Source organism: Hippocampus zosterae, chromosome 20, assembly GCF_025434085.1.
Source record: "Hippocampus zosterae strain Florida chromosome 20, ASM2543408v3, whole genome shotgun sequence".
Classification (NCBI taxonomy): Eukaryota; Metazoa; Chordata; class Actinopteri; order Syngnathiformes; family Syngnathidae; genus Hippocampus; species Hippocampus zosterae.
In genome coordinates, this window is record NC_067470.1 from 4,174,177 (window position 1) to 4,201,586 (window position 27,410).

Here is a 27,410-nt window from a genome sequence, read left to right on the forward strand (position 1 = left end):
ACATTTTGACGAATAATACTTGGGAGGGAGTTTTGTGTCGGGGGGGAAAAAAGTCGATAGATCTTTTGAGTTCGGCTCAAGAAAAATGGGAACAAAAAAAAAACTAAACTGCAAGGACATGAACTGCTTTTTTCCATTTCTGGCATGATCGTTTTCATCACGTTTCCTTCTTTACCATATCCGGTAACCCTCTGTTGTGTAGTGCGAAGTAGCGATTCATTTATTTTGCTTTGGATAGAAAAAAAATTGCACAGTTGAAAAATTATGAAGCGCCCACATGTTCAGTGTGTACAAAGGTTTATTGAATCCGATAAATGTAATAATAAAAAAAAATCACCACATGCTATACAAAGATTTGTAGTGAGCAAAACTGTCGTCTACTTGTCATTTAATTTCGAAAGTTCCTATTTAGAGTCATCCATAGGCCCTTTAATAATACATACAAAAATAGAGTTGGTAAAAAAAAAAAACTGTGCAAGACAACGATTAAACACGGGGACTGAATGTTTGGGATTCAAAGGACTATTTTCGGTCATACAAAGTTGAATGGCAAAACAAACACATTTTTATGCGGCCATAAAGAGGGTCCGAGCGGTTCATTCATCCATTGCCTCCAAACTGTTTGATTTGGCCAAATAACTCTCTCCTCTTCATTGTACACCCGAATGTACGCGTGACCGAAATCCCTCGCCCATGTACTGTATGTACTCATCGCCTGGACAGGTCACCCCCTGTGAATCAAGTTGAAACAATCGTGGAGCAGTGAGAAGCAGAAAGTGAACAGGTCATTGACATTCCTTTGCGATGAATAATAGGCAACGTATGCACAGCTTCGGACGGTGAGTTCTTCGTCTTGAAATACTTTTAAAAGTCAGTAAAAATTGAGCAGGAATGCGGCAAAATGTTTCGGGGAGCGTAAGGAAGTATTTATTATTTTTTTATTTTTTATTTTACACTCATAGTTCAGATTGTTCACTTTTGTTGGCACTCTCGGTTTATTGTTGAAACACGGAACTGATGATGTGAAAATTTTCTGCAGACGCATAAGCTATTAATTTGCATGTAAAATAAGTCATGTATGTAAAAACTCAAAGTGGGGTCGGGGTGGGGTGGGGGGTGGGGGTTGTGTCAACCATCCGCATGCTTGAGGTTGCAATCATGAGAGGAGAGCACTCACACATATCAACTGATGGCAGCTGGTCCGTCTGCGTGTGTCAAAGATTGATTGCCATAGTGACCAAATCCGTCAGACGCCGTTGTCTATGGGATTGTAGCACTGAGAAGGGCATTTGAGCTGGGGGGGGGGGGGGGGGGATGCTCCGAGTTGTGCGGCGGCTACATCCAATTAGCTTACGCAATCGGAGTTGGGATCTGTGATTGAATTATTGATGGGAGGGGGTGGGGGGAGGGGGGGGGGGCGCTCAGGCTAACATACATTCCAGGATGGCTGTGCGAAAGTGTCATTGTAAATGCACATCTCCATATAGGATATTTTGGACATTCCACTTTGGAAAACGCTTTCAAAAAAAAAAAACTGTCAGTATCAGTGGCCAAATGCAGACGAAAATCTTTTGATTGCAAACCTGTGTATGGACCTCATCCATTTCTGTCATAAACATCTTACTTTGCTGCCATCTTGCGCCGAAGGAACTATCTTACAGTCAGTTGAGGAGTTTCATTAGATTGCCACGTCGCGGCATCTATCAGCAACTGTCCGTCTCGAACGCTTTCAAGTTTCTTCATTTGCACTGTTGTAATGAGTGCCGCATGCAATGATTTTTCCGTCCCCCTCACCGCTCGCGCCAAATTACAATAGGAGACGGACATTCAAATCACTTTGGTCGCATTCGATTTCCCTCACCTTGGCAGCTGGTGCACTCGCAGCTGTGAATGACAGGCAGGACGACCGGCTCGCTGTCGCCACCGTCGCACCGCAAGTTGAGGAAGCGCACGGGGTTGTCCGGGTCCAAACGGTAACTGCAGCACTCACACACAGACCTGAGGTAGGGCTCCTGTGTCGAGATCAGAGAGGACGCCGAACGAGTAGATCAAATCGACGCACGAGCGGGTCGGTCAATAATTTGTAAGAACAACACCAATCTCTCCCTTCCACGTGATCTGACCAATAGTATTGATTTGTGACAACTTGCGTGTTGCCTCGAAAGAATCGCTTCCATGCCGTTGCTATTTTTTCAAATTTTCAAATATGTGCGGCAGTTGCAGTCATTCTCACGACCGCACGGATGACTTTTCACAGCATACCGTTTCTTCACCGGTTACCATGCCCCGTTGCCACAGTAACAGTAGGTAATGACACATTTGGCTCAGCTGATGTTTATTTTTTACTAATCTTTCAGCATGACTGGCTCTATTTTTAAAGTCGGAGATGTAAGGATGCCAACAGAGAACAAAGTCGCCATGGTGATGCGCTGCGGTCTCTGCTGTCTTGCGAGGCGAATGAATATGACAAAAGAACAACCCCAAAACCTAAAAATAAAACGAACGTTCAAAAGAGGCAGACAGAAGCTTTAACGAGCTCAGCACGTGACCTCCAACATTCTCCTTCACGTGCGCGAATCAACATGTCTATATTTAGCTCAACAGCTAAACGGTGCATGTGCCCAAGCCGAGTACGTCTCTTTGCACAAATGATCATTTGGAGTTAGACGCACAAGAGTCTATTTGCTGATCACTGCAACCCACACGGCAGTCTGCCATGGAAGAAAAATACTGTTAATAACTGCTGAGAGTTGCAGTTACAGGCCTCGAGCTTGGAAAAATTAGGAAGTCAAGGTACTGCCGTAATTTCAATATGAGCTCCAAATATGAGAGTGATCATAAAAGGCTTCGTAGCGCACTTTCGGGATATCGCTCACACCATAATGAAGCCGTACGCCGCCGTGCGAGGAAAATAAACGGCCGGAGGGTGCAAGGGAAGCTCAAACCAGCAACGTTACGAGACAATAACTGACCCGAGCTGGCCCCGGGCCAGGCTGCTTATGAGACAGACTGTCTATAATCAACACACTGTGTGTGTGTGTGTGTGTCCCGAGCTTCTCCATACCTCCAAGATGACATCAGTCCTGGACAGACAGCGCCCCTCGCAGAAGCTGACCTCGATGTTGTCAAGCCGACAGTTCCCCTTTGTGATGTTCTTGACCTGCACGTAGCGACGGCACTCCGGCGCGGTCTCGTCTGACGCGTCCACACGGAAGGAAAGGAGGCGCATGAGGGGGCGAACATAAAAACGGAGGCAAGTTAAAAGAGCCAGGAGGAAATAATTGAGACTATCTGCTTTGATTTGCATAAAAGGAAGAGGAAAAAAAAGAGAATGACAAAGCCATAGGAAGGGAGAGCCCGATTCTATCCTGGGGAACAAAGTGACACTGCTTCACACTTTGCATGTGAAGCAAAGAGATTTCAGGCCAAGTGGAGGTTGCGTAACTCTTCCTAATTGGCCACTGCGGCACAAAGGATTCTCCAGAATCGTCCGCTTCATGTCTTCCCCACTGCACATTTCTCATTTTACCTGGAAAAGGCTTCCTGCAGACTGGACAACAGCTGCCCGGTTCCTCGACTTTGACTTCTCCCTGAGCGAGAGGATGCAGTCCGTTTCAGAATCAAGCCGTATCAACAACGATCATGAGATTCGACCATGAATTCATCCCATTTCAATGTCAGATGTGAATGCAGGCAAGAGTATTAGCGTTATGCCATTTGCAAGTACACAACTATCACCAGTGGGAGGAAATACCCACAAAGTTGACCGGAACACAGATTTTTGAGTTTCAATCAATGTTTATATATAACACTACTTTTGCTATTTCACTTACCATTAGATTTTCCTTTCTTTAATGAAAGGATATGAACAATTTTGCCTCTGTGCTAAGATGGAGGCATTGAAGCCGTCAAGGAGGCCAGATTTGGTCCAAAGAAAGAGCCCCTTCGAGAATGCACAGCAACTCAAAGTCTGGCAGCGGAGGACTCGCGACACCTTGAAACTTCAGCCTTGTGCATCAAACATCAACACAGCTGACTGTTCACCCCGAGGACATTCCCTCCCACTCAACAGCGACCACCATTCTTCCCTCAGGGGTAGCAGGAACCGACTCACTAAGAGAGTGGGAGTGCATGAGCGCAATGACTTGAAGAGCTTTAAGATGGCAGATGGGATGCATGTGTGATGTGTGAAATGTTTGTATTAAGTGGAGACGAGGGGCTTGAGAATGTTGCTTCAAGAAAAAAATAGATATATGTATGTGCGCCATATGTGGAACGCGCAATAGATTGCAGGGTGAGATTCAAAGGTAGACAATCAGCTCACCTTCAAAGTTTGACCTGTCAGCAGATTTTATTTTTACCCCGGCCTTCATAAAGCTGCCGGTGAGCTCAAGACGAACGCGGAGCAAAAATCGAATGTGTGAAGCAAGAGATAGAACAAAAATTGCTCTTCATTGAGTGTGTTAATTTGCAAAGGAATTTTGATCACTCAATAAAATTCAAATTCATCAAGTATGAACTTAATCGGACAATTATTTGGGGAAATCCTGCACTCAACAAATACTCCATATAATTTTTTTTTTTAACTAAAACTAAAAAACAACACAAAAAAAACGTAAAATGTTGAAAATGAAACAAAAAATATTATAGCCCTCGACTGAAGTCAAAGATTCACAGGAAACAGTAAGTAGAGCAAAGCCCAGAGTGCACGCTTGTGGCTGGATCGGGCAATCCCATATTGATCGCCTCCAGCCAGTGACTTTTAGAGAACATATTCGACATTCTTTGTGGAGCCAAGAATGTGCATTTAAAACGAAATGACCACATTTGTGACCACCTGAGATAGTGTGCGAACTGGACCACCCCAGGGGAGCATTCAGCAGATGGGCAGGCCTGCCCTGCTGCTCTGGGAAAAAAAATCTATTTGTCTACTTGTGTGTGCAAACAGCAACTGCAGGGGGGTGGAAAAAAATATTTTGGAACAAGTAAGGGACAAGATTTTAACTGTGTTCTCCGGAAACCATTTTAAAAAATTATGTTTTCAAAAAAAACAATTTTTTTTGAAAGAAGAAATTTTTTCGTGTGAAATCTACGACGAGCCCGTTTAGAGACACGGGCGAGGGTTGTCGAGTAGCCAACTCACAAATGGGTGAAGGCTTGCCAAATGTATTTTTCACATTACGGTTTCGCTCAAAAGACGCAAGGACAAGCAGATTTTCAAAGTCTTTATATTCTAAATGGAAATGTACAAAACGGGAAATCAAATTACTGAGAAGAGGAGCGCAGAGGGGGACAAAGTAAGATGCTGAGTCATGGTGTATTTTGCGTGATGGCAGTATGGGAACTGAGCGGGCCTATTGTGTGTCTGCAGCCTACGGGCCAACTAACGCAGTGAAAGATGAAGGTCTGCCTGGGTTATCAAACAAACGCCATTATGAATTGTCCTCCAGGTACACCGCAGTCAATAATTTTGCATAAAGCAGTATTGCTATCCTCTCCGATGCAGAAAAATGCACTAAAAGGTCCATTTTAAAAAGATGAGCACTTTTATGCTGTTCTTAACAGTGGAGAAATAAAACAACCCAGTGTGTGTGTGTGTGTGTGTATACACACACAGGAAGTGCTTTAAAAAAAACACTAAAGTGAGAAAATGTGATTTCCGCCAATTTCAGAGGTTGTATGTACTCATATGAGGTCTTTACTTTTATTTTTTTCCCTGTAGTGTACCTTAATATAATTCAGTCGTGGCCGGCGCTTACAACAACCGTGCAGTCAAGCTAATTTGGATCTAATTTGAGAATAATAGCGACGCTCGTGTTCAGAAGTTGATTAAATGCCAGCGAGCGTGTCTCACCTCATCACAGTGGAGTTCAGGGCACTTCGGCTTGCACAGTTTCTTCCCGTTCACGCAACGACATGACAGGCAGTCCTCCTCCCACTCGGATCCTGCCTGGCTCACACACACAGAAAACAAATATTCGCCATTTACATTTTTAGTCAAATTTCTGTCCCCGGTCACTGAATTTTTGATTAAGTGCGGCTGGCTTATAGCTCAAGATCAATGAATGACATTGCGGCATCGCCCTTACTGTTGTTAAAAAAAGGGGAGCTTGCAGAGCAACGTTTTGACAACGTAATTATAACAGCATGTACGGACACGCGTTAGATAGAATGCACGGGCCAGCGCGTTTCTATATGTTGGCAACAGCAATCAGGGAGACTTCTTCGGTTCAGCAGATGGAAAGCACACTCCAAGGGGTGATTTCGCAGCTCACACTCGGCGGCCATTTGGCATAACAGCCGTGAGGCGGTTGATTAGAGAAGCCGTTGAGGGTCTTTAGAGCGACATTCGTCATCGCATGCTGACAAGTAAGAGGAAGCGAGGAAAGCCGGCAAAGAAAGAAAAAAAAATAAAACGTCGTTGAGATAGATATCAAGAAAAGGGGATCTGACCTCTTGTCAGCGTATGATTAATTCTCATCATCCTATAATATCCCTTTCTTCATAAATTATTCCTGGACGGCTTGCCCAGTTGCGGTCAGAGTGCTGGCTTTCTGCAGCACGGCATGCATAATTGATGGCGCTTTGAGCAGGAGAGGCACCGTGGTGTAATACGGGCCCCGGGGCATGTCACTCATCTTCTCATCGGCCCTTTATGAGTAAATAACACAATGGGAGTGAATAAGAGAGAGAGAGAGCGCGTGAAGGGCAAAGTAAGATGAGGTTCAAAGGTAGGCCACAATGAGGCGGGCACAACGGTCGCAAGGTACGAGCTCGGCCACGGGTCTGCATCCGGTATGAGCCGGCACGCACGTGCGTTCGCGTTTACCTCCCGCACGACTCCTTGGGCGTGGCAGGGGCAGAGAGCAGGAATGACGCACACGCCATGGGTGTTTCGGTAAAGCCCCTCCTGACACACGCAGCCTTCTGACGAGTGACTGCAGTTGATGGGAGTCGGGTAGTAAATGTCCTCGCAGCTCCTTTCGCAGAGTGGAAAGTCTTCTGACAAGCTCCTCCGACGCTTCCATCGCTCTCCGGCAGGACACGCTGCAGAGGGGGAAGAGTCGGTTCGTGATGAACGGGGTGTCAGGGAAAAGGAAATGAGAAAGGGAAGATAAAACCAGAAGATGACAGGACGGATAAGAGGAAAAAGGGAAATAGAAAGAGATCGGTTAAGGAAGGCAAGTCGGGATATCTAAAATGTGGAATTGCCTTGAGGATTGATGGAAGCGCTTGGCGATGAGTGGAAACAGCGTACGTTTGTCTTTTGTTACCAGCATTTGTTTTTTTTTACATGATTTTGAACTTTCAGGTTCTAAACCCTCAGCTTGAATATCTAAAAGTAATCAAGATGGGTCGCCCTCTTACTCACAACAATCTGGGGCCACGCAAGGAGCAGTGCGGTGGTCGGAGCCCTCACACGGGACCCCTCCATACTGGCTCGGCCCTACCACAGTTCTGGTAGAGCTCTGTTGTCCTGTACCACAGCTAGCTGAGCATGGACCCCATTGGGACCAGTTGGACCACTCACAGTCCACTAGAGGGTAAGAAGAAAGGATGCAATCATGCTGCTGTTTTTCACAAAAATGCCAATCAGCCATTCACTGTTGCTTCATCCGCTCCACTCAGCATTCGCATTGACCGTAAATGTTTATATGCATAGTGTAGACTATGAATATATTTATATTTGACAAATATATTTTGTTTTATCATTTTTGGCCCGTCTGTCCAAGTTAAAAAGCAGCTCGCCCAGACCCTGCTGCAGAGGCTGCTACTCCCCCATTTCATTGGTCAACCAGTACATTACGAACCCTTTGACAAACACATCGCACTCTTGACATTTGCCACTTGAAAGAAATGACACGTTTTTTGATTGCCCCGGCAAACCTTCGCTGCAATAAAGACGAGATCCTACAAAGTGTCGTCGCCGCTTTTTGACATTAAAAGCTTGAGGCGGAGCATCACTCACCGTCGCAGAGCTCGGAGGTGCAGTTAAACACTCCTCCGCGACACACACTGAGGACAATTGGGAGAATTTAGAGTCATGTCAAAGTCCTACAGTCCATGCTTTTGAATAAAGGATGACAAAATAGTCATCACATAAGCACCATGGTATATTCAGTAAAAAGAGATGGTGCAAAGAGGATTTAAAACAAGTACAAAAGCTCAGTTGAGTCCCCCCCCCCCCCCCCCCCAAATAACGTGTGTACCATGTGTTGCAGTGATACTGGACAGATGTTCCAGGCGACAGGACTTCTGTGCTCATATTCAATGTTTGGTAGGCAATCGGCAGAGAGAGAAGTGAACAGGGGCATTCTGCATGGGACACACACAAGCCTCCATGCAATACCTGATTTGGATGAGAAAAAAATCAAAAATGAAACAAAAAACATTGCACCGGGTATCCCAATGGATGCAGCTGAACGTGGAATATCTGAACACTTTCACACAAAGATATGAAGAAGTATCCAGACCTGACCAGGTGGGCAGGAGCACCCGGCGCTGCAAGGTCCTGTCAAACACTGAGTGTGAGGCCACAGGTCTTCACAGGTAAATGGACAGGAACCGGAACATTCACTGAAGACCTGGCCATCCGGGCACTCTGTAATTTACACCTTACTTAATATTCATTTACTCATCATTAGATATTTCTTCATGTAAATCAACGAACTTAAAAGTTGCAAGATTTTTATTTATTTACAAAGGTGTTCGCCCTACGGAGTGACTGGCATCAAGCCTGTCACATGATATGTATGCCATAAGACGGTGGGTGGTAAACTTTTCTATTAGACAAGGCTACGGCCTGACGAAATGAAGCGGCTTTCCTAGAGTCAACATTGTTCCTTGGCAACAAGATTCCAACATATGGTGGCAGTGCTCTATTTTTATCGCAAAACAGCAAATAGGTGACTTCTTTGGTGAAAAATGGAGGATAAATGCTCAATAGAACTTAAAATATTTTGCTTGAATTGCCCAATTTGAAATTTTAATCTAAGCAATTTTGAGTTCACACATTAGGTAAGCTGCACCGTACAGCACATGACCCAAACATAATGGACGGTAAAAATAATATTGTTCCTTTCAATCCGGGTGAAATTACTAAATTGTCCCATTTTGAGAGATTTTGGAAGTTCCGCTGATATTTATTTCTTTTACCGGTTCCACAGCGGTTGCTGTTGCAGACAGTGTGTTGCTCAAGTGGCCCAGCACAAGCGTCCCCGCCCGGCTCTGATTCCCGAAGGATTGTCCTGTTACGAGCGGACAACCCACTGCCGCATGTGGCGCTGCACTCGCTCCAGCTCGACCATTCACTCAACAAACATCCCGCTGGAAGGGGAAAATATTAGAAACAACAGATTTAAATCCAAGAGAGTCTCCAACGTATCGCATAATTAGTTGACATGCAAAGATGTTGAAGACCAGGGCACGGGCGCAAGTCGCAGCTTTCTGTCTGGATGGTTTCAGAACAGGAAGGTCCGCCCTCTCTGTCTTGGCACAGGCGCGTTCGTGTCCAGTGGCCACGCCCACACGAAGCGGAGCAGGACGTCCATGGGGTCCAAGGCTCATACACAGGACAGGGACGATCGGTGCACGCGAGAGTTCCATTCTCACACACGCTGGTGAACAAAAAGGGGCTCGAGAGTTGGGTGCCACGAACTAAAAGGAGCATTTGCGTCCGCATTTCAGTCACAAAGCGCTTGACTGAGTTTTACTCACCAGGTGTTGCAGTCCACGGCAAGCCCTTCGTTAGGCATGAACTCCAATGTCCCGTTGCCCGATGGGATACCGCAGCGACATTCTGCCACGGGTACACAATGGCTGTCCTGCAATAGCTGTCCCTCTGGGCAACGACAACCTGGGAAGAGAGGGCAGGAAGGAAAACAAGTTGATTTAGAGGTGGCCTGTTGTTATGTCGAATCAATTAGTGTCACTCATTTATGTGTTTGACTGTATTTGTACCATTCAAGAACAGGCGGATAAGTGATCGCCAACCGGCGCTCTGTTTTTTTTCCCCTTCCTTTACGATGCGTGTTGTGGAGTGGAGTGTCTTTCATGAAAAATGGATGGAAGTCATCACATACCTGAATGACAGCGTCCTTGGAGACACTGTACATGCTCCCATAAATCAGTGCAGCTGCGAGGACACAGATTGGCACAGGCCTCTTGGTAGACACGCCCCCTGTCTTCACAGCGTTCACCTTTCATACGGAACAAAGTCTTAAATATATGCCCTGCGAGACACGCTTTTCCTTTTGTTTGGAAATAGAACACACGGCTACACAATAGCATTCGTCGGTATACCCGGGCAAAGTCCTGTGTTGCAGCTCTGGCTTTGAGTCTGCTGGATCCGGCAGAGGGGTCCTGGGGGAGAGGCCAGAGGATGCCTGTAGCGCTGCCTGACTCCACCGCTGCACGGTTGGGCACAAACTGTCCAAGCACTCCACGCGCTCCACTGACATAAATCTGAAACGTGGAAAACACGATCAGACCGTCATCATCAATACCAAAATTCCATTTTTTTTATAATTATGACACGGACCACAGGAATGGCTGCTGTTCTTGTAGTCTGGCCGTTATTTGTTGTTTGTGCGCGAGGCATATTGGCGCAATTAAGAGATTAGTTTGTGCTCACAAAATCGAGTTGATTGCCATTTACATAACTCAATTTCAAAAGCTCGTGTTCCAGGCCTCCCTGTCAAATGTTTTACTTTAATTTCCAGTCAAGCTTTAGGTGGATGACTGCAAATCCAAACGCATCCCCGTACATGCTAATCATGAATTTCAATTTCCAACAATGAGCTACGAGCATATGTTTTCAGATCGCTCCATTTATTCAGATTTGCCGTCTTAACAGCTCAACCTTAAAAAAAGATTCATCATGACATCACACAAACAAAAGTCACACACGGCATTTTGAATGATCGATTTCAAGTCAGGGCCCGGTAATCTCACATGGTCAATGAAGCTGTAGTTGAATGTACCTTGGCACATGCTGTCATCCGGACACAGCCTGTCCTCAACTTGTGGATGTGGACACTGATTTTTCTCCTGCTCTCCAGGTACTGGTAAACCAGAGTCAAAGTCTAAACAGGCCCGGAAACGCCTCTGGACTGAAACCATTTCACTTCTGTTGACAGCCCCTTCCAGCAGAGTGCTGTTTGGGTTCAGGGAGGAGTAAGGCATGCAGGGAGAGCACGAAGTCCACTCCGACCATTCACTGAGGATGACTGAAAAAAAAAAAAAAAGAACATGAGGTTTTATGCAATGTAAAAACCATCAATGTTATTATTCAAGCAAAAAAGTAAAAAAAAAAAATGTTACCTTCACACTCTCTCATGTCACACTCCAACATCCCGTCATGGCAAAGACTGAAGACATGCAGACACATAAACAGACTCACTCATATCCGTTCACAACAAATTAGTTATGAAAATAGTGACTTATGGTACACGTGACGATCGCAACATGATGCAGCCCAACAATCCCTCACAGTTCTTTCTGCCTTGCAAGCAAAATGGACTGATTTACAAAACAGTGGGCTCTTAATAGCCATCGCTGACCAGGTACTGCAGCCGATAGCAACTGTAGAACCCTGAGGAACAGTGACCGGCGTAGGCGATTGCCCCGAAGGTCGGTCCTGCAAGTAGATGCAGCCACAATGCTCTGATGGTACACAGCTACCATTCTGCTGCAGCAAGCCCTGCAGGAACAACAAAACAGCATTTGTAAAATTAGATTAGGGACTGTGTTACTTTCTTATTTGTCTCGATGCTTCTGTTCTCAGCACCGGAGACTGTATCAATAGAACGGTGCTCGTGAAGAGAGCAAATTTGAAACAAAACTGAACTAAGCAGCCCTCTAATTGACTGATGCTTTTCATAGGCGACATTCAATGATTTATATGTTGCATAAAAGGTACGCCTTGACGGTTAAAGTTATCACCGTAACTCCTGCTGTCACGTTCCATCACTGCAAGGAGCGGCTTTCCGTTTCATATTTCATTACCTGCCCTCCTTACTGCTATATGTGCATGTTGTCACTTCACCACCGAGCATTTTGCAATCAATCAAACCTGAAAGCTCACAAACCTAGCTAAATAGCATTATGAAAATTGTCATCGCAGCACATATCAAAGTGATGGATTGCCGACCGTGTCAGATTTCACTTGTTAACGGTGCTTTAATGCTGGGGTGGTCCCATAAAGTAATCACCGTAAACACCGTGGACTTTTAAAATACATGCTTTTTAAGCAATTACATTTCATAAAGGCTTATATTAGGAGTCCTGCGTTTTTGTTACTGAGATGGAAGACATAATTAAGTATCGTAGTTTCACCAGAATGGAGAAACAGGAATAGCACTGTATGAAATCACTATTCATCAGCCTTGCTAGATGCAGTTGCAAAGATTCTGCTTGAAATCTATTTTAGGTTGGGCTTGTTGCGCTGGTGTTTGGAGTCAGAATAAACCTCTGCATCGAAATTACCGGTGGACAGTAGCAGCCGGGTGTACACTCTCTGACCCCCAGGCACAGGTCCGTACGGCCATGGAGCTCGCAGTGCTTCTCACAGGGTGTACCACATGGGGAATACACAAACGGCGCTTCACATTCTGAGAAAGCATGAAAAGAAGATTTTCGATGAATAATAACTGTATATAGTACAGCACACATTGTACCGTGTACTTTGAAAGCTCACCATCACAGTGGCTGAGGCTGCATGGTTTGCTCTGTGTTTCAACAGGGGTGCACTGCTGCCCCCTGGTGGCCGCTGTGACAGCTACACGGTAGCGCTGCTGCCTCTGAGACTCACATGAGCACGGAGACCAAACGCTCCAGGCTGACATGGGGCATTCTGCAAAAGGAAGCAAAAGCTGTGACTTTGACTCATCTATTAACAACAACTTGTACTGTACTTTCAACTAATATAATGTAATCCTGAAGAGTGGAACATGCGTTTTGCACTCCTGCCTGACAGTTCGTCCTGAGGTTTAGGGTTCCTGTGCTTTTTATTTTTATTTTATTTATTTGAGTGATGCCGAATTGATGAGTAATTGTTGCGATATCAAGAAATGCTACAAAGACGCCACATGTCAACATGAGCACCTGGACATGGCTGTTTGAAACATAGCTGATTCTCTTCTTGCTTCATCTCGGCTTCAATCTCAGCAGGACACGCTGCAGTGCCTCCCTTCCCGCAGACGCACACCCTACGTCGCACCACAGTCCCCGCCCCGCAACTGCGGGAACACGGTGACCACGGCGACCAGGGGCAAAGGTCATCTGAGGACGGTAAGCGAGGGATCAAGAACCGTATTTACACTCAAACAGCACATTTGATGGGACTACAGACCCAGACAGGGAGCAGCATGACATTCTTGGTTCTGTCTCTCCGGACCATCACAGTGCGAGCCATTGTTACGAGGTGGCGGGTTGATACAGGCTCGGGTTTGAACTTGTGTTCCTTGTCCACAGGTCTCTGAGCAGTCAGACCACACTGACCACGGAGTCCAGCCACCATCCACTGCAATTAACAAAGAAATGACATAAACAACCATCGATAACATGTGTCCCTGCAAATCACACACTTGTATTAATAGACTGACTGTAAGTTATGTTTCTTCAAATTTAACCAAACGGGCATAAGATAAATAGACCCGACCAAATAGCTTAACTGTACTGACTATTATTGGTGTAAATATGACCCACCTCTACAATCGATGTCTTGGCAGTAATCTCCCTCTGGAGTGCATGTGCTAGAATGTAAATAGCGAATGTTCAACTTGCTCATATTCAATAAATGTGTATATATATACACATTATATATATATATATTTTACATCTCTCTCTCTCTCTCACCATTGTTTACACTCTCCCAAAAGCCAGGTGTCTCCCACATGTAGCTCCTGGTCATCATGGAAACAAAGAGGAGGGCAGGGCCCTGGCTCACAGGGTTTATGATTGACTTCCTCAAATTGACAATCTGTTCCCTCGGTTTCTGAGATGAGAGATCTGAGACACAGCATTTCAATCAAGCGTTACGGTCACACAGATACAAAACAAACAAAGTAAGTTGTGTCGATGAGAAATGGAGCTAGAAGTTAAAAAAGGTCTCAAGTGTCAATATTTTAGTGAATGAGTAATTGGTTCTGATTTGGACGTTGTCACTTTGGAATGTACTCAAATGTACAATCGTGGGCAAAGTTTTTGTGGGATGGAACCTTATTTATAGCTTCCAGGTATATCACTATGACCTTAACCTAGATATCGTGATTTAGTTGACTGCAGTTTTACCTGTATCGGGTTCTCCGTCCGTGCCCACAAGTAACGCTACATGATGCCCAATTGGACCAAGAGCTCCAAGTGCATGTGGCCTGGCAGCTGTGATTGCTGCAGACCAACTGCCCATTGGTGCAGCTGCAGTTGTTGCAGTCGATCTGATGCCCGCTGCCGGCAGCCCAAATTTGGCCCTGCGAGTCCACGCAGTCACACTGCCACAGATGCACACACGCTCCGTCCTGCTGCAACTGTCCTGGATGCACAGTGAGTGATTTATGTTGAGCAATTTGGATGAAAGTGGACGATCTATCGGGGAATGCCCCTGTAGTCGTACCAATTGGAATTTGACCGACAAAACTAGCATTTCTCAAAGCCAGAAAGTGCTTGGGTAAAATGCTTCTTCCAAGAGTGAAACAACGTTATCTGTAAAATTACAAGCAACCAATGTCTCGCAATGGACGATATGACTGTATTTAACCCAAGAGATTCAACCGCATCTTAAGTAGCAAAATGAAGAGTGAAAAATAGCACCATTTTATTCTAATCATCACAACCTCTGAATAAACACAAGCTTAAAAAAAAAGATTTCAGAACCTTCAGGGCAGCGACATCCGGGTTGACATTCAATGTTGGTCTGGCACTCAATGCCTTGCTGGAGGTCAGCGCAGCGCTGTGGACACTCGTTGGCACAAGACACGACCTCCTGTCCCGGCGGGCATCCTTGTTCATCTGACAAAGACAAAACCAGAAGGTCGAGAATGTTGCCAAAATGCTCCAAGCATTTTCAATTCACATAATGTGCCCCAAAGACAAAAACAACAACCAAAACAAAAAGAACATACTGGAGGAATGCACCCAATTTCTCGACAATCATGAGCTTGTTCTCAAATAATGCGTCGTGACATATGCAAGGTCTGTGTGTGTTTATGAATATTTTGTTCATCTCACTCACCGCAGGGTTTAGTGTTGCATGGTTTGACCTGGTTTTTCTCTCCTTGGCACTTCTTTCCTCCGTTCTTGGGTGGAGAGCAGGAGCGGGTGCGTATGGAGCGGCCGCCCCCGCAGAGTTTATCGCACCGGGACCACGGACTCCAGCGGGACCAGCTCGCATCCACTGTAGACATGAACAATACACACAGACATTTTGTGAATGTTGCTTCGTTAAATGTTTTCTTTTCTAATGACTCAATTTTCTCAGGAGCCAGAATCTTTTGCCATCTACCCTGTGCAGTATTGAGAAAGAATATTGAATGTCGGAATGTTGACTGCCTCACCACGGCAGGGCCTTATGTTACAAAAGCGGCGCTCTATATTTCCTCCCAAGATGTCGTCACACCAGAAGCCATTGGGCCCAGGGCCCAGGAAGGTTCGGATCCTCTGCTGCTGGCCCACGCCGCAGGAACGGGAACAGGAACCCCACGTCCCCCAATCTGTCCAGGTACAGTTCCTCTCCTCACAATCGTCCCCAATGCAGAGCTCCTCACCGTCTGAGTCTGGGATAGAGGGGAAATGAATACTGTAGGTTGTTTTTTTGTAACAGGATCCATGTATGTCGTATCAATCCATTATCAACATTGCTTATCCTGAACAGGGTCACGGGGAGTTGCTGGAGCCTATCTCAGCTGACTTTGGATGAAAGGGAGGCTACACAATGTTCACCAAACGCCATTGTTGGACCATAAAACCATGCAGCTTGATGAGCCAAATGCAAAACAACAAGAGGATGTGTTGTCTGAAATGAAAAAAGTAAATACCTGGGCACTGAGGGAGGTTGCAGGCTTTGTCTTGATGGGAGTCCCCAAAGCACGGGGGTTTCATGCACTGACGATAACGGGACTTCATAGCTGGAGAGCGAGCATCACTGCATGTTTTAGTACATGGACTCCATGTTGACCAGCCAGTGAAACCAGCATCTTCATCTAGGGAACAGAGAGGTCAGTGTGTGAGTCTGGAGGACGCATGTGGGATGTGTCAATCATATTTACATTTACCTGGCAGGGTGGGTTCTTCTGTTGGACCAACAACTGTCAACGACATTAATCCAGCCATCAACGCATACCAAAAAAAAATCACTGGCAAATTATTGTGTTTTTAAGAAAAACGTCTGTTTACAACCTCTTACCTGAGCAGTCAGGGGCCTGGCAGTAGGTGCTTTCAACGTATGGCCCGATGCAACCTTTCCCTCCGTGTGCTGGAGCAGGTTGGGTGCAGCCTCGGGTGCGGGTTTTCAACCCAAGACCGCCACAGGACAGCGAGCATGAGCTCCAGGAGCCCCAAGGTGACAGACCGCCGTCAACAGGACAGTGCTCCAACGAACAGTTCCATTTGCCGTGCTCACAGACACTATAAAAGGAGACGGGTGAATTGTTTTGTTTGGTTTTTTAATGTTGGCATTCTGAGGTGAAACAGAACACATAGGCAGGTAAGGGGCTGCAACACAAATTGTGACCTCACCATGAGCTGCAGTCATGAATCAGTGTGTCCCCAGGCTGGAGCTCTACACCTTCTGAGATGTTATGAAGGAGCAGAGTTGAGACTGGTGTGATGGAGACACTCTGCAGAGATGCTAGAAACTCCTCATCGACTAAACAGGGACACTCCTGAGATCACAGATTACATTTTAGCATACTCGAAGCAAAATATTCCGGCACATGCTTAGGAATAGGAAAGGAACCCACATGCCGGCAGATGCCGTTATGTTGGAAAGTGTGCAGGGGGCAGTGACAGCCTTCCTCACAGCCATCGGTGTAGCAGCCCTCCCTGCCGCTGACCTGGTCGCAGCTAAAAGGGCAGCCCTCCCATCGCTCACACTCCCTGTACAGCCTGCCTGGGGGGCAGCCCGCTTCTGCTCAACAAAAACGTTTGCACAGCTTTGTCAAATCAGATCAAAGGGCAGGGATGTTTCCCAAAATGACTTATCAATCAACATTTTCAAAAATATTCACCCATTAATTTTATTTTATATATAATTTTTTTTTTTTATATTTAGAAACCTCCATGAAGACATTACACATAACATTAGCGCAGATCATATTTAATCCTCTGGGTTCTGTTCTGGCCTTTTGTGTCCATTTTGCAACAGTTTTGACTCTTTTTCACGCATACGTAAAAGTTCCCAATCATCCCAATCAAGTGTCCAGTGATTCAACGTTGCGTGGACTTACCAAGGCAGACCTCCGTATTGCAAGTCTTACTCTGGCGGCTGATGCCACTGCAGCCCGATGAGCCGCACATTCGGAATCGAGACTGCTGGCCGCCACCGCAACTGACAGAGCATTCCGACCACTGAGACCAGGGTCGCCAAGGGCCCACCGTGTCTAGGGTCAAGACAAAATTATACAGTCTCATTAAAAGCAGCATACATTTCTGTGAATCAGTAAACCGAATGGGCAGGAATCCGGTTTAAATAAAGTAACAAGCTGACAGCATATTTAATCTTACAAAGGGGGTGAAAAGCGAAAACCATCTGCTGCACAAAGTGCAGGCACGAATACCTGTGCACAAATGTGTGTTGCAGTCTCTCTGCTGTTCGCCAATTCCCAGGCAACCTCTCCCTCCACTCTGAGGAGATGGATTATCACACTGGCGTCTCCTGAAGTGAACTCCTCCTCCGCAGGAAACTGAACACGAAGACCAAGTTGCCCACTGGCCCCAGCCGCCATCCACATAGCAGCCGGGGAGTGGGTGACAGTGCAAAATCCCAGCTTGGCAGGAACTGAAGTGAAAAATGACAACACCTATATAAATTCATTGTCTGTAACACTCTAAAAACTCCACAATGGGGGGCATGAATCTTAAAACTGATCGGTAGACGTGCTGACCACTACTCGAGAAATGTATGTAAAATGATCCAAACCAATTTTTGCAGTCCATGATGATTTCTTCTCCTTGACTTGCAAACTGCCACTCAGTCTCGCCGGGTCTGGAATCTAAACCACCTCAGTGGAGGGGAAAAAAAAGTGAGGAATGTTGCAAAAGTAACACTTAAAACACGTCCGTTTTCAGAATTTTTAAAAAAGGACCTCTCACCATCAGCAGAGATGTTTTCGTATTTGCAGCGACACTGCTCTCTGGTTACACACACGCCATCCTGCAGGACCATGTCACCGGGGCAACCGCAGGTCTTGCTGCATCCTGGCGAGTCCAGGCACTCCGTGTCACCATGGAGATCAGAACAGGAGCGAGGGCAGGGTTTGCCACAGGGCCATTCTTCCTGGCCTCCACCGCATTCTGCAAAAGGAAATATGGCATCCTATAAACTTCATCACTGAGTTTATGACACTAATTTTGGGGAATAACTTCAAACTGAACCATGATGGGAAAAAAACATTGTTTGAGGTAGTCAGTCTTCAAGAAATCTTATCATTCAGACGCTTTGAAGAAATAAAAAACCTACCTGAGCACACAGTCATGTTGTCATGGCAACCACGACTCTGCATGCTCTCTCCGAGGCAGGGCAGACCACCAAATCGAGCAGGAGGGCTGTTGCAGTCTCTGGTGCGATTGGAGAACCCGTCACACCCATCGCATGCCGACCATGCTGACCAGGAACTCCAAGAACCTTGCACTGTATCATAACGGCATTGAGAACAAGGAAGAAGCACAAAGGGTTTAAAGTGAGTTAGCAGACAGGATATTCCGGCCTAGTCAGCAAAAGAGCCAATCCTGCCTGGACAGAAGGTGATGACGGGACAGGGCTGTCTCTGGATTTGCGCGCCAACGCCATTGTGTATTTCCTGTTCTCCGTGACAAGGCTGCCCGCCAGCTTTTGGTTCCGGACAGCCACAGCTTCTGTAACGGGATACTGACTCTGCCCCGCAGGTCCTGGAGCATGGAGTCCACATGGACCAGTCACACCAGCTGCCTGATACTGGAAACACAGAGAAACGCTGATGAATCTACAGCCAGCTCAAGTTGCTAAAGACACGGAGATGGGTACAAAGGCGATTTGCGTCCGACTCACCTGGGCAAGGGTTTTGCGAGCAGTTAAGCTTCCCGCCCTCACAGGTACTGAAAAGAAAATGGAGATCCAACATTCATTAAGAAGGACTTCATTTTCTTCATCACCGCACGTGTGTGAATCCTGCCAACCAGTTGTTACAGCCATCAGGAGCCGCAATCACGTCTCCGGGCTCGAGCCGGCGTCCAGTTGTAAGCTCAAGGCAGGGGCATTCTTCGTGCTCCAAACAGACCGTTCCATTCGCTGACAAAACCTTTCCCTCGGTACAGTAGCACCCTGGCTCACAAAGCCACTCGCAATGCTGTTTAAGAGGAAAAACGCCCCTTTAATAATTTCCAAAATGTTTTCCGAGTCGGGATAACAATAAGATGTGTTGACTGGAGGCCAACGATTCAGCAGATTTAGAGTGTTACATACAGCCAGGTCATCACAGGAGCGCGGGCAGGATGGTCCACAACTACTGAATGCCGTGCCTGGGACCTTGGAGCACGGCGCCACTGAAATCCCACCATGTTTGTTCCAATAGTATTGTCATGCAAATGTTATTTAAAAACGCATGACGATAAAACACACAAGCCTACCTGGACAGTGGGCAGTGTTACAGGCTTTGAGCTCAGATCCAAGTCCCTCACAGTAATTTCCTTCTCCTTCAGGGGTTGGACTGTCACAGTATCTCCTTCGGCTCTGAACGCCCCCGCCACATGACTTGGTACACTGCGTCCAGTTACTCCAAGAACCCCAACCGCCGTCACCTTGAAGGTGCCAAACGCATCACAATGACATTTTCGTGATAACTCTTTCTTGTACACTCCTCACAAAGTCATTGGTAGTCAGTTATCAATAGAGCGGATCATTCATGGCAGCACTGACTCACGATCACACGGGGCGGTGACGCAGACTTTGTCCTCACGGTTAGGCCCCAGACATGGCAGGCCATTGCCAGAGCGCTGAGGGCTAGAGCAGAACCGATATCGGGACAGGAGACCTGCCCCGCATGACACTGAGCAGTGACCCCAAGGGGTCCACAATGACCACTGGCCATCAGCTAGGTTTAAAAAAAAAAGATTCAATCAGGACAGGAGGACCAATCAATACACTACAATAACTTGAAATAATGGAATTATCGTAATAATAATAATGAGATAATATGTTCAGAAATAAATCATTTTTTTACCATTGCATCTGGCTTGAGAACAGTTGACAAGTCTTCCTGCTTCACACGTACTGAAATATGGGCATACGAGTTAACGTCAGAAACACATGCAGGAAATGTTTGCATTCACTTGCCAGTTTTTGCAGCCAGAAAAAATAATGTCTCCTGGTTTGTGCTGTTCTCCATCAACGTCGCAGCGACAATCAGACTCCTGGATGCATTCGCCATCCTGGGTACCAGCAATAAAATGCATTTATAAAGATTATGTACTGGGTCTTGTTCTTATTTCCGAACAGCCGAGACATTGACCTGCTGGAAAGTTCCAGTCGGACACCGGCAGCCTGGCGTGCAGTTCCGACTGAGTTCCATCGTCAGGTCTGAACATGACACTGCTCCTGTCACACACTGCTTCCATTCCTGCCCCAGCGGACACACTTTGCTATCCCCTGAAACAGGAATGAGTTCAGGGGAACAAATGAATAACCACTTGGCATTACTGAAACGAAGTGCAGAAAGTGCACCAGTTGAATGAATGCTGACAAAATGTCACCTACTAGCGGATAGAAAAAGTCTACACATCCCTGTTGAAATACACTTTGACTAAAGCCTCATTTCGAGGTGCAAGTGTGTGTGTGTGTCATACCACATGGCTGCAGATTACAGGCACTGAACTGTTGTGCTGTGCCATGGATTCTGATAGGCCCACTGGTTCTGGTCCTGTAACCTCCTCCACATGTCACTGAGCACTCTGACCACTCACTCCATGGTTCTCTGACACCTAGTATATATCGTATCATCAAGACATCACTTACATTACTTGGCAAGGGTTGGATTCTCTCTTACAAGCACACGCATGAAACAAAAAGCGACATTATGGGCAAAATATTTCCTCACCAAAACATGGTTCAATACTGCATGTGTCCACCCCAACTCTGGCGCCTTCACAGGGACGACCCCCGAACTCTGGTGGGGGATTGGTTCCCGAACGGTAACGCCTTCTCACGCCGACATCACATGTTCGACTGCAGGAGCTCCACTGAGTCCAGCTGCTCCAACCGCAGTCCACTACGAGGCACAGTCACTCAGGACAATGACCAATTACATAACAGAATAGGACAGAAAATGGCCCTATGGAAAGTTGTTTAAGCATGTATTTGATATTATTGATATTCCTTCAAATGTTGAGGTTCTTTCACTGGGACCAACTCACGTTTGTTCGGCCACGTCTTGTACATTCAACAATAAAGCCACTCACCAGGACAAGACGTCGTTCCACATGACATTTCTCCATCGGTGCATGTGCTGTTGAAGACAAACAATCCAGGCCAATCAGTCAACTGAATCAATGTCACATTGAGCTGCGGCAGCGTTTGACGAATACCAGTTGTTGCAGGCATCTACGGGAAGAGTTGCCCCAGCCGGGTATTGCTCCCCCCGATGGTAACACGGGCATTGGGACAAAGGCACGCAGCTGCCGTTGAGCAAGTACAAGCCCAGTACGCAGTAGCAGCCATCGTAACAGGCAGTGGCACACTGCACCTCGGCGGAGGTCATGTCCATACAGACTCGTGGGCATGGGCCTCCGTGATCCTCACATTCACCTGCGGTCATGTACATCATTCCTTCTGGGCAAAGACCTGCACGCAAAAGAGAGGACGTGATGCTTGAGCGAGACCACCACACACCACAGCATGGTCCTGTTGAGGACTTGGAACAAGGTAACGTCATACCTGAGCAAGGGTGGGCATTACAGTCTGCTGTCTGAATGTGCGGGCCGGGACAGCTTCTGCCCCCATATTGCGGTGGGGGCGAAATGCAGAATCGCTCTCGTGTTTGGACGCCAGAATTACACTCCGATGAGCAGAGAGACCACGCAGACCACGCAGACCAGCCACCATCCACTAGAATTTCAACACAATGACCTTTTGATCGTTTGACTCTCATGAGAAACGAACGCTCATACCTGCACAGTGTACGATGTTGCACGGCTCGTGCTCTGCGTCGTCGCCATCACAGATAGACTGAGCGTCGGATTGGTTGCAGCTTCTGAATCGTTGCCTGATTCCTACATCGTCTGCGTGATGGAAACACGTCTTACTGCATTCTGACCAGCTGGTCCATTTACTCCAATTTCCAACGGCTTCGTCTGAAAAAACAAAGATTTATAGAGTATATGAATTCGAGTTTTTGATGCATTAGGAAATGATTGATCAGAACGAAAAAGCTGGATTCAACAAAAGGCACTCGCGCCCCTTTAAGTCAGGTGTCAATGTGGGCGAATGACGAAAGTGTACCAGTGTCGCAGGGGATGGAGCAGCGCTTGACTTCAGCTGAGTCTCCTGGGCAGAAATGTCCTCTGAGGGTTCCTGTCTGATTCACTGGAGACCTAACACAACAAGTATGTTGTAAACCTCAACTTGAAAACCTCCAAATGCATCAAAGTGGACAGGTAATAATCTATGACAACTCTTCACCTGAAGCGCTGTTGGAGCCCGAGCCCACAGGTGACATCGCATGGAGACCATGACGACCAGGCTGACCACTGACAGGTTGTAGCACAACTGGAGGAGTTACAGAGGACTTTCCCATCCTGGCACATACTTTTGGAGACAAATATACACTTGTGTACAATTTACTGGTGTCAAATATTCCACACAATGTGTCAAATAGTCTGAAGCAGCTGTGAAACAACAAACATTCAGATGTGTTTCGGAGCAAAAATCTGGGAGTGATTGAGGCCACCCTCAAAGAGGGTTAGAATTGCTTTTGAAACCACAACATGGCAGCAAAGCACTTTTCTTCCGATTAGACAAGGCTATGGCCTGACCAAATTAAACTCCTTCCTGATGTCAATATTATTCCCTGGCAGCAAGATGGTGCTAAGGCAATATTTTTATCGCAGACATCAAACCAGCAACTACAGCACGTTATGTTTTTCAGCAAATAATGGAAACAAAGCAGCTAATTCGTAATTAGACAAAGCCAGGCTGTAATTCACTTTACATTATGACCATATATCAGGCCTACCATCATCGTAATGAGAACTACATTCACCAGCTGAAAAAAAACCCCTGCACAATCTCATGAGTCTCGTGAAGATCTGTCACAGAAAAAAATACATAATAATTCATTTTCAGTGGTGTCGAAAGTGTTTTAAATCTTAAATTTATCAGACAACTCTCTGTATGATGCTTTGAATGCAAAATACAACTAAAAGAGTCAACATTTTTATATTTTACTTTTACAATCATCACATAATCTTTGTGAACCAAATGTACTGAAACATTTATTTGTTAGGTGATGACTGTTTTTATCAATGCTTCAGTTTTGAAGACCTGGAATAGCTCAAACAAAAGTGCAAGATGGAAATAAAAGAGCTCAATCTCACCATGTAGTGCAATGGTCCCTGCTGATTGTTTGTCCTGGCTGCAGGTTTTGGCCGTTCCAGTGACAGACACATTGGCTTGCACTCACACACTGTCCTCCCTGTAGGTACATTCCGTTGGGACAGCGGCAGCCTGGGAGCGGGGTGGAGGGTGGGGGTGGGTGGATAAGTCTATACCTAAATCTGTATTTCATTTTCGGATTTGATGGTCAACACATCTGGTCATTGAATGAAGCACTCAAGGAAGTACATGGTGTGTTTGTAGGCCTACCTGGTTTGCATTCTTCAGTGCAGTTGTTGGTGAAGCTAAGATGTGAGCATATTGGAGGACAAGGCTCGAATATTCCACTCAGACAGTCAGCGTCGGAGGCGAGCACCATACCATTGACACAACCTGGAGAAACATTTTTCAACAAATAATCGGAATAAGATTTCAGATCAGACTCGTCACAGGGGCAGGTTTCTGCCGGAACCTGTGTATTTGAATGCATAGTCCACTGATAAATCTAAAACCCGTTTTCATAGGTAGGGGTCAAATATGATTTGGGAAATATTGTTTGTTGGAGAATTAGTCACCTGTCTGTGTTCCCGTGTCTTTGGTGCAGGGTTGACTGTTGCAGCTCTGACTCTGCTGGCTCATGCCCTCGCAATCCCTGCCGTCATTTTTCGGGGCAGGTGCAGAACAGGTTCTCCTCCTTTGCCTGACACCCCCTCCACACTGAACGTCACACTCAGACCATTCTGTCCACTGTGACCAATGACCATCGACTGCAAGAGGTGAAAATAGACCAGTGTGAGGTCTTAGCCCCGGCGCACGATTGACCATGTGTTAAAAACCTGGGCACGGTCGTGGGAAGCAGGCGCGACTGTCAAATTGAGCCCCATTGCAGGATCCTCCAGGTAGCGCTTCCCTCACAATGTCTCTCTGTCGAAAGAGCGAGCCCACACCACAGGACACACTGCACAGACTCCATGAGGTCCACTGGGACATTATGCACTCAACTGGAGGATGAAAACACATCCCGTGTCACTTCCGTGTCACTTCTTCATCGTGAATTTGATATGAACAGGATGTATTTTTCATACTGCAGTCGTTTTCATCTGAACCGTCCACACAGTCCTTCTGCAGATCACATTTGCGGTCCAGGTGAATGCATTCGCCGCTATTACAGGAGAACTGCTTGGGTGAGCAGGGGCTCGGCACGGGCGGGCGTTGGCTAGGCACCGGACTTACAAAGGAACCTAATTACTCAGTGGGGTGAAAAGAATGCCATTTATCAAATGTTCTCTTAGAAAATGTATTTGGTAACATTTTTTTTCCTGGGTTACTTATGTGTACCACAGCGCTCTTCATCGGACCCGTCCAAACAGTCCCACCTGCCGTCACACACCTGCGCCGAGTCGACACAGCCAAATGAGCGGCATGCAAACTGGCCTTCCACGCAAAGCACTCTGGGCGAGCCCCCATCATGGGGGGGTGTGGTGATCCACTGAGCTGTAAAATAGAGCGCCTGTTCAGTCAAAGCCACGTTGAATCATGGAACCATAACGAGCAACATTGTTTGGTGGCCCTCACGCTTTGTGGTTTGTAGGCCAGGTACTCCAGGCTGGTGCGATGGAGAGAAGTGCAGTCCAGGCTGGCCAGTAGTCACTTCTAATGGGGAAAATAAATTGTGTTCATAATCATACAAACACATTTGTGTTAGCCATTCATACCAATGTGCGTGGTGGTGGCTTTCCAAAGTCCAGGTTGTCCTGTGACTCCAGCTGTAGCCACACCGGGCAGACCACCTCGTGGCTTGGTGGTTTGGAGGCCCGGCGCACCTGTTGTCATGTCACCATGGAAGCCTGGTCTACCGGCGGGACTAGTTTGGTTCTGTAAACCTGGAATGCCTGTGTAGAAAGAAGATGATTGTGCTGTTCAGCTACTTCTAGAAATATACTCACTTATGAGTAGTGTGTACTGTCATGGAGTATCCATGAGTTTTCTCACCACAATTCATTTCATCTGTATGATCCTTGCAGTCCATTCGCCCATCACAAACTACAGCAATGGGAACGCATTGCTCACTCTGCTGGCAGGCGAACTGGCCTGGTTGACAGCGTTTCAGTGTAATTTTCCCACCACCAGAGGGAGAAGTAACACTGCTGGGGGTCACCAGCTCATCTACAATACAAAAAATAAATAAATAAAAACGTCACACCTTGCAACAGCTCAATTTGAAAAAGAGTTTTTCAACAGAGAAGAAGAAAATGAAACTCATCACCTCCTCTGCAGCCGAGGATCTCAACACGAAGGTTGAACGTGTGTCTGAACTCCACGGGAATGATGCGCAGATAGCGAGCCCGGACAAGCCTTCCGAGCCAGCGGGTCACAGGGGTCCGACCCACCATCCGTACTTCAAATACCTACACCATGACAATAAAAAGACCAGAAACAAACATGTTTTATTGTATATTAATCACAATCTACACCTGTGGCATCTTGATGTCAATACCTTAGCAGGACTACCAGGCTTGCCATTCCGCGTATAGTTGGTGAAGAGGCTGTCATGCAGGGCAAAACCTAATCTGTATTTTGTGAGGTAACCCCACATGCGCTCGCTGCCTTGCATCACAACCCCTGAAACCCACGTGGGCTCTAGGAAATCAACCTGGAAGTACGGTTGGAGGTCTGTAGGCAAGGGGCTCCATCCAGGTTCCATAACTTGACTGCAAACACCATGGACAAATGTTTCAGTGTATCTTTTCATTCATGATTTAAAAAAAAAACACTAATAAGGGTATCTTTGCAGCACATTGAAGTAACCAGCCCAAATTTTCACTCACACATTGGGAATGATATTCAGTCGACCGGCATCAGCGGGGTTGTTTTCACGATAGGAGGATGAGGTCAGCTGACCATAACGAATGCTTCCATCCTCCAGTCCGAGTGCAGAGGAGCAGATGCCTACAAGTATATGTCCATACAGCATGTGTAAAACATTAAAACACAAGGCGGCAGCGGACATGGTTTGACAATTATTCTCTAACTAACTTGCACAAGAACTTACCACGAAATCCAGAGCCACCATCCTGTAAATGTATTAAAAAGTGTGTAAAGTTCTCATTGACACATTCAAACTCCTAATTACATATACCTTTTAAAATATCCAGAAATGGACCGAGAGGCAGTGTCGGAGAACAAGAAAAGCAACAGAAACTTTGATAATTCCACTTACTGTTGGTGATATTGCAGGACGAGTCACAGGGATCCTGGAAGGGGTCCTGATAGGGGCAGCGGTGGGTGTGTATGGTCTACGTATATGTGTAAATGCATTTGTATTGCATATCAGAAGGGGTCAAGAAAATATGAATTACAACACTTTGTTGCAATTTAATGACCACACCTGTCAGACTGCGCCGTGATGTTCTCATGCAGGTGACATTCACTTTCATCATCTCCTCTGGGACAGTGAGGAATCCCATCGCAACGTTTTCCTGTGTCGATACAGCCCCCTGGTGGAAGGCATAAGTACTGACCACCCAGACAGCTCAGAGGACTTGTCGGGTAGGTCTGTGTGCCTGGAATAATAAGGCCAGTGCGCATATGTCAAAGTGGTATCGAGAAATAAATGAACAAATTAGATAAAAAT

General features: G+C 46.3%; 1 protein-coding gene across 1 annotated transcript in view; it reads right to left on the reverse strand.

Moving 5' to 3' along the window:
• Positions 1-280: 280 nt before the first annotated feature.
• Positions 281-27,410, reverse strand: part of sspo (SCO-spondin) — a 45,421-nt gene continuing 18,291 nt past the window's right edge. The window contains exons 49-118 of the mRNA XM_052054199.1: positions 27,165-27,339; positions 26,997-27,072; positions 26,829-26,850; positions 26,605-26,725; positions 26,274-26,487; positions 26,043-26,184; positions 25,769-25,942; positions 25,492-25,668; positions 25,352-25,429; positions 25,115-25,270; positions 24,862-25,017; positions 24,613-24,777; positions 24,352-24,543; positions 24,047-24,169; positions 23,779-23,908; positions 22,865-22,990; positions 22,685-22,776; positions 22,354-22,536; positions 22,121-22,291; positions 21,772-22,027; positions 21,646-21,692; positions 21,285-21,455; positions 21,034-21,168; positions 20,700-20,836; positions 20,525-20,619; positions 20,412-20,461; positions 20,112-20,282; positions 19,819-19,989; positions 19,655-19,734; positions 19,369-19,538; positions 19,241-19,287; positions 18,947-19,147; positions 18,674-18,844; positions 18,307-18,507; positions 18,134-18,206; positions 17,772-17,992; positions 17,442-17,594; positions 16,956-17,122; positions 16,732-16,877; positions 16,400-16,620; positions 16,269-16,301; positions 16,032-16,196; positions 15,552-15,770; positions 15,230-15,391; positions 14,872-15,006; positions 14,293-14,530; positions 13,858-14,010; positions 13,708-13,754; positions 13,352-13,522; positions 13,105-13,281; positions 12,698-12,853; positions 12,487-12,611; positions 11,562-11,701; positions 11,323-11,369; positions 10,983-11,228; positions 10,303-10,464; positions 10,083-10,199; positions 9,718-9,856; positions 9,421-9,617; positions 9,157-9,327; positions 8,475-8,602; positions 8,211-8,350; positions 7,970-8,016; positions 7,373-7,537; positions 6,830-7,047; positions 5,855-5,950; positions 3,530-3,590; positions 3,065-3,195; positions 1,862-2,012; positions 281-731 (exon numbers count right to left, since the gene is read on the reverse strand). Of these exons, the coding sequence (XP_051910159.1) occupies positions 709-731; positions 1,862-2,012; positions 3,065-3,195; positions 3,530-3,590; positions 5,855-5,950; positions 6,830-7,047; positions 7,373-7,537; positions 7,970-8,016; positions 8,211-8,350; positions 8,475-8,602; positions 9,157-9,327; positions 9,421-9,617; positions 9,718-9,856; positions 10,083-10,199; positions 10,303-10,464; positions 10,983-11,228; positions 11,323-11,369; positions 11,562-11,701; positions 12,487-12,611; positions 12,698-12,853; positions 13,105-13,281; positions 13,352-13,522; positions 13,708-13,754; positions 13,858-14,010; positions 14,293-14,530; positions 14,872-15,006; positions 15,230-15,391; positions 15,552-15,770; positions 16,032-16,196; positions 16,269-16,301; positions 16,400-16,620; positions 16,732-16,877; positions 16,956-17,122; positions 17,442-17,594; positions 17,772-17,992; positions 18,134-18,206; positions 18,307-18,507; positions 18,674-18,844; positions 18,947-19,147; positions 19,241-19,287; positions 19,369-19,538; positions 19,655-19,734; positions 19,819-19,989; positions 20,112-20,282; positions 20,412-20,461; positions 20,525-20,619; positions 20,700-20,836; positions 21,034-21,168; positions 21,285-21,455; positions 21,646-21,692; positions 21,772-22,027; positions 22,121-22,291; positions 22,354-22,536; positions 22,685-22,776; positions 22,865-22,990; positions 23,779-23,908; positions 24,047-24,169; positions 24,352-24,543; positions 24,613-24,777; positions 24,862-25,017; positions 25,115-25,270; positions 25,352-25,429; positions 25,492-25,668; positions 25,769-25,942; positions 26,043-26,184; positions 26,274-26,487; positions 26,605-26,725; positions 26,829-26,850; positions 26,997-27,072; positions 27,165-27,339 (9,917 nt within the window). The 3' untranslated portion in view covers positions 281-708. The remainder of the gene's footprint in view (positions 732-1,861; positions 2,013-3,064; positions 3,196-3,529; positions 3,591-5,854; positions 5,951-6,829; positions 7,048-7,372; positions 7,538-7,969; positions 8,017-8,210; positions 8,351-8,474; positions 8,603-9,156; positions 9,328-9,420; positions 9,618-9,717; positions 9,857-10,082; positions 10,200-10,302; positions 10,465-10,982; positions 11,229-11,322; positions 11,370-11,561; positions 11,702-12,486; positions 12,612-12,697; positions 12,854-13,104; positions 13,282-13,351; positions 13,523-13,707; positions 13,755-13,857; positions 14,011-14,292; positions 14,531-14,871; positions 15,007-15,229; positions 15,392-15,551; positions 15,771-16,031; positions 16,197-16,268; positions 16,302-16,399; positions 16,621-16,731; positions 16,878-16,955; positions 17,123-17,441; positions 17,595-17,771; positions 17,993-18,133; positions 18,207-18,306; positions 18,508-18,673; positions 18,845-18,946; positions 19,148-19,240; positions 19,288-19,368; positions 19,539-19,654; positions 19,735-19,818; positions 19,990-20,111; positions 20,283-20,411; positions 20,462-20,524; positions 20,620-20,699; positions 20,837-21,033; positions 21,169-21,284; positions 21,456-21,645; positions 21,693-21,771; positions 22,028-22,120; positions 22,292-22,353; positions 22,537-22,684; positions 22,777-22,864; positions 22,991-23,778; positions 23,909-24,046; positions 24,170-24,351; positions 24,544-24,612; positions 24,778-24,861; positions 25,018-25,114; positions 25,271-25,351; positions 25,430-25,491; positions 25,669-25,768; positions 25,943-26,042; positions 26,185-26,273; positions 26,488-26,604; positions 26,726-26,828; positions 26,851-26,996; positions 27,073-27,164; positions 27,340-27,410) is intronic.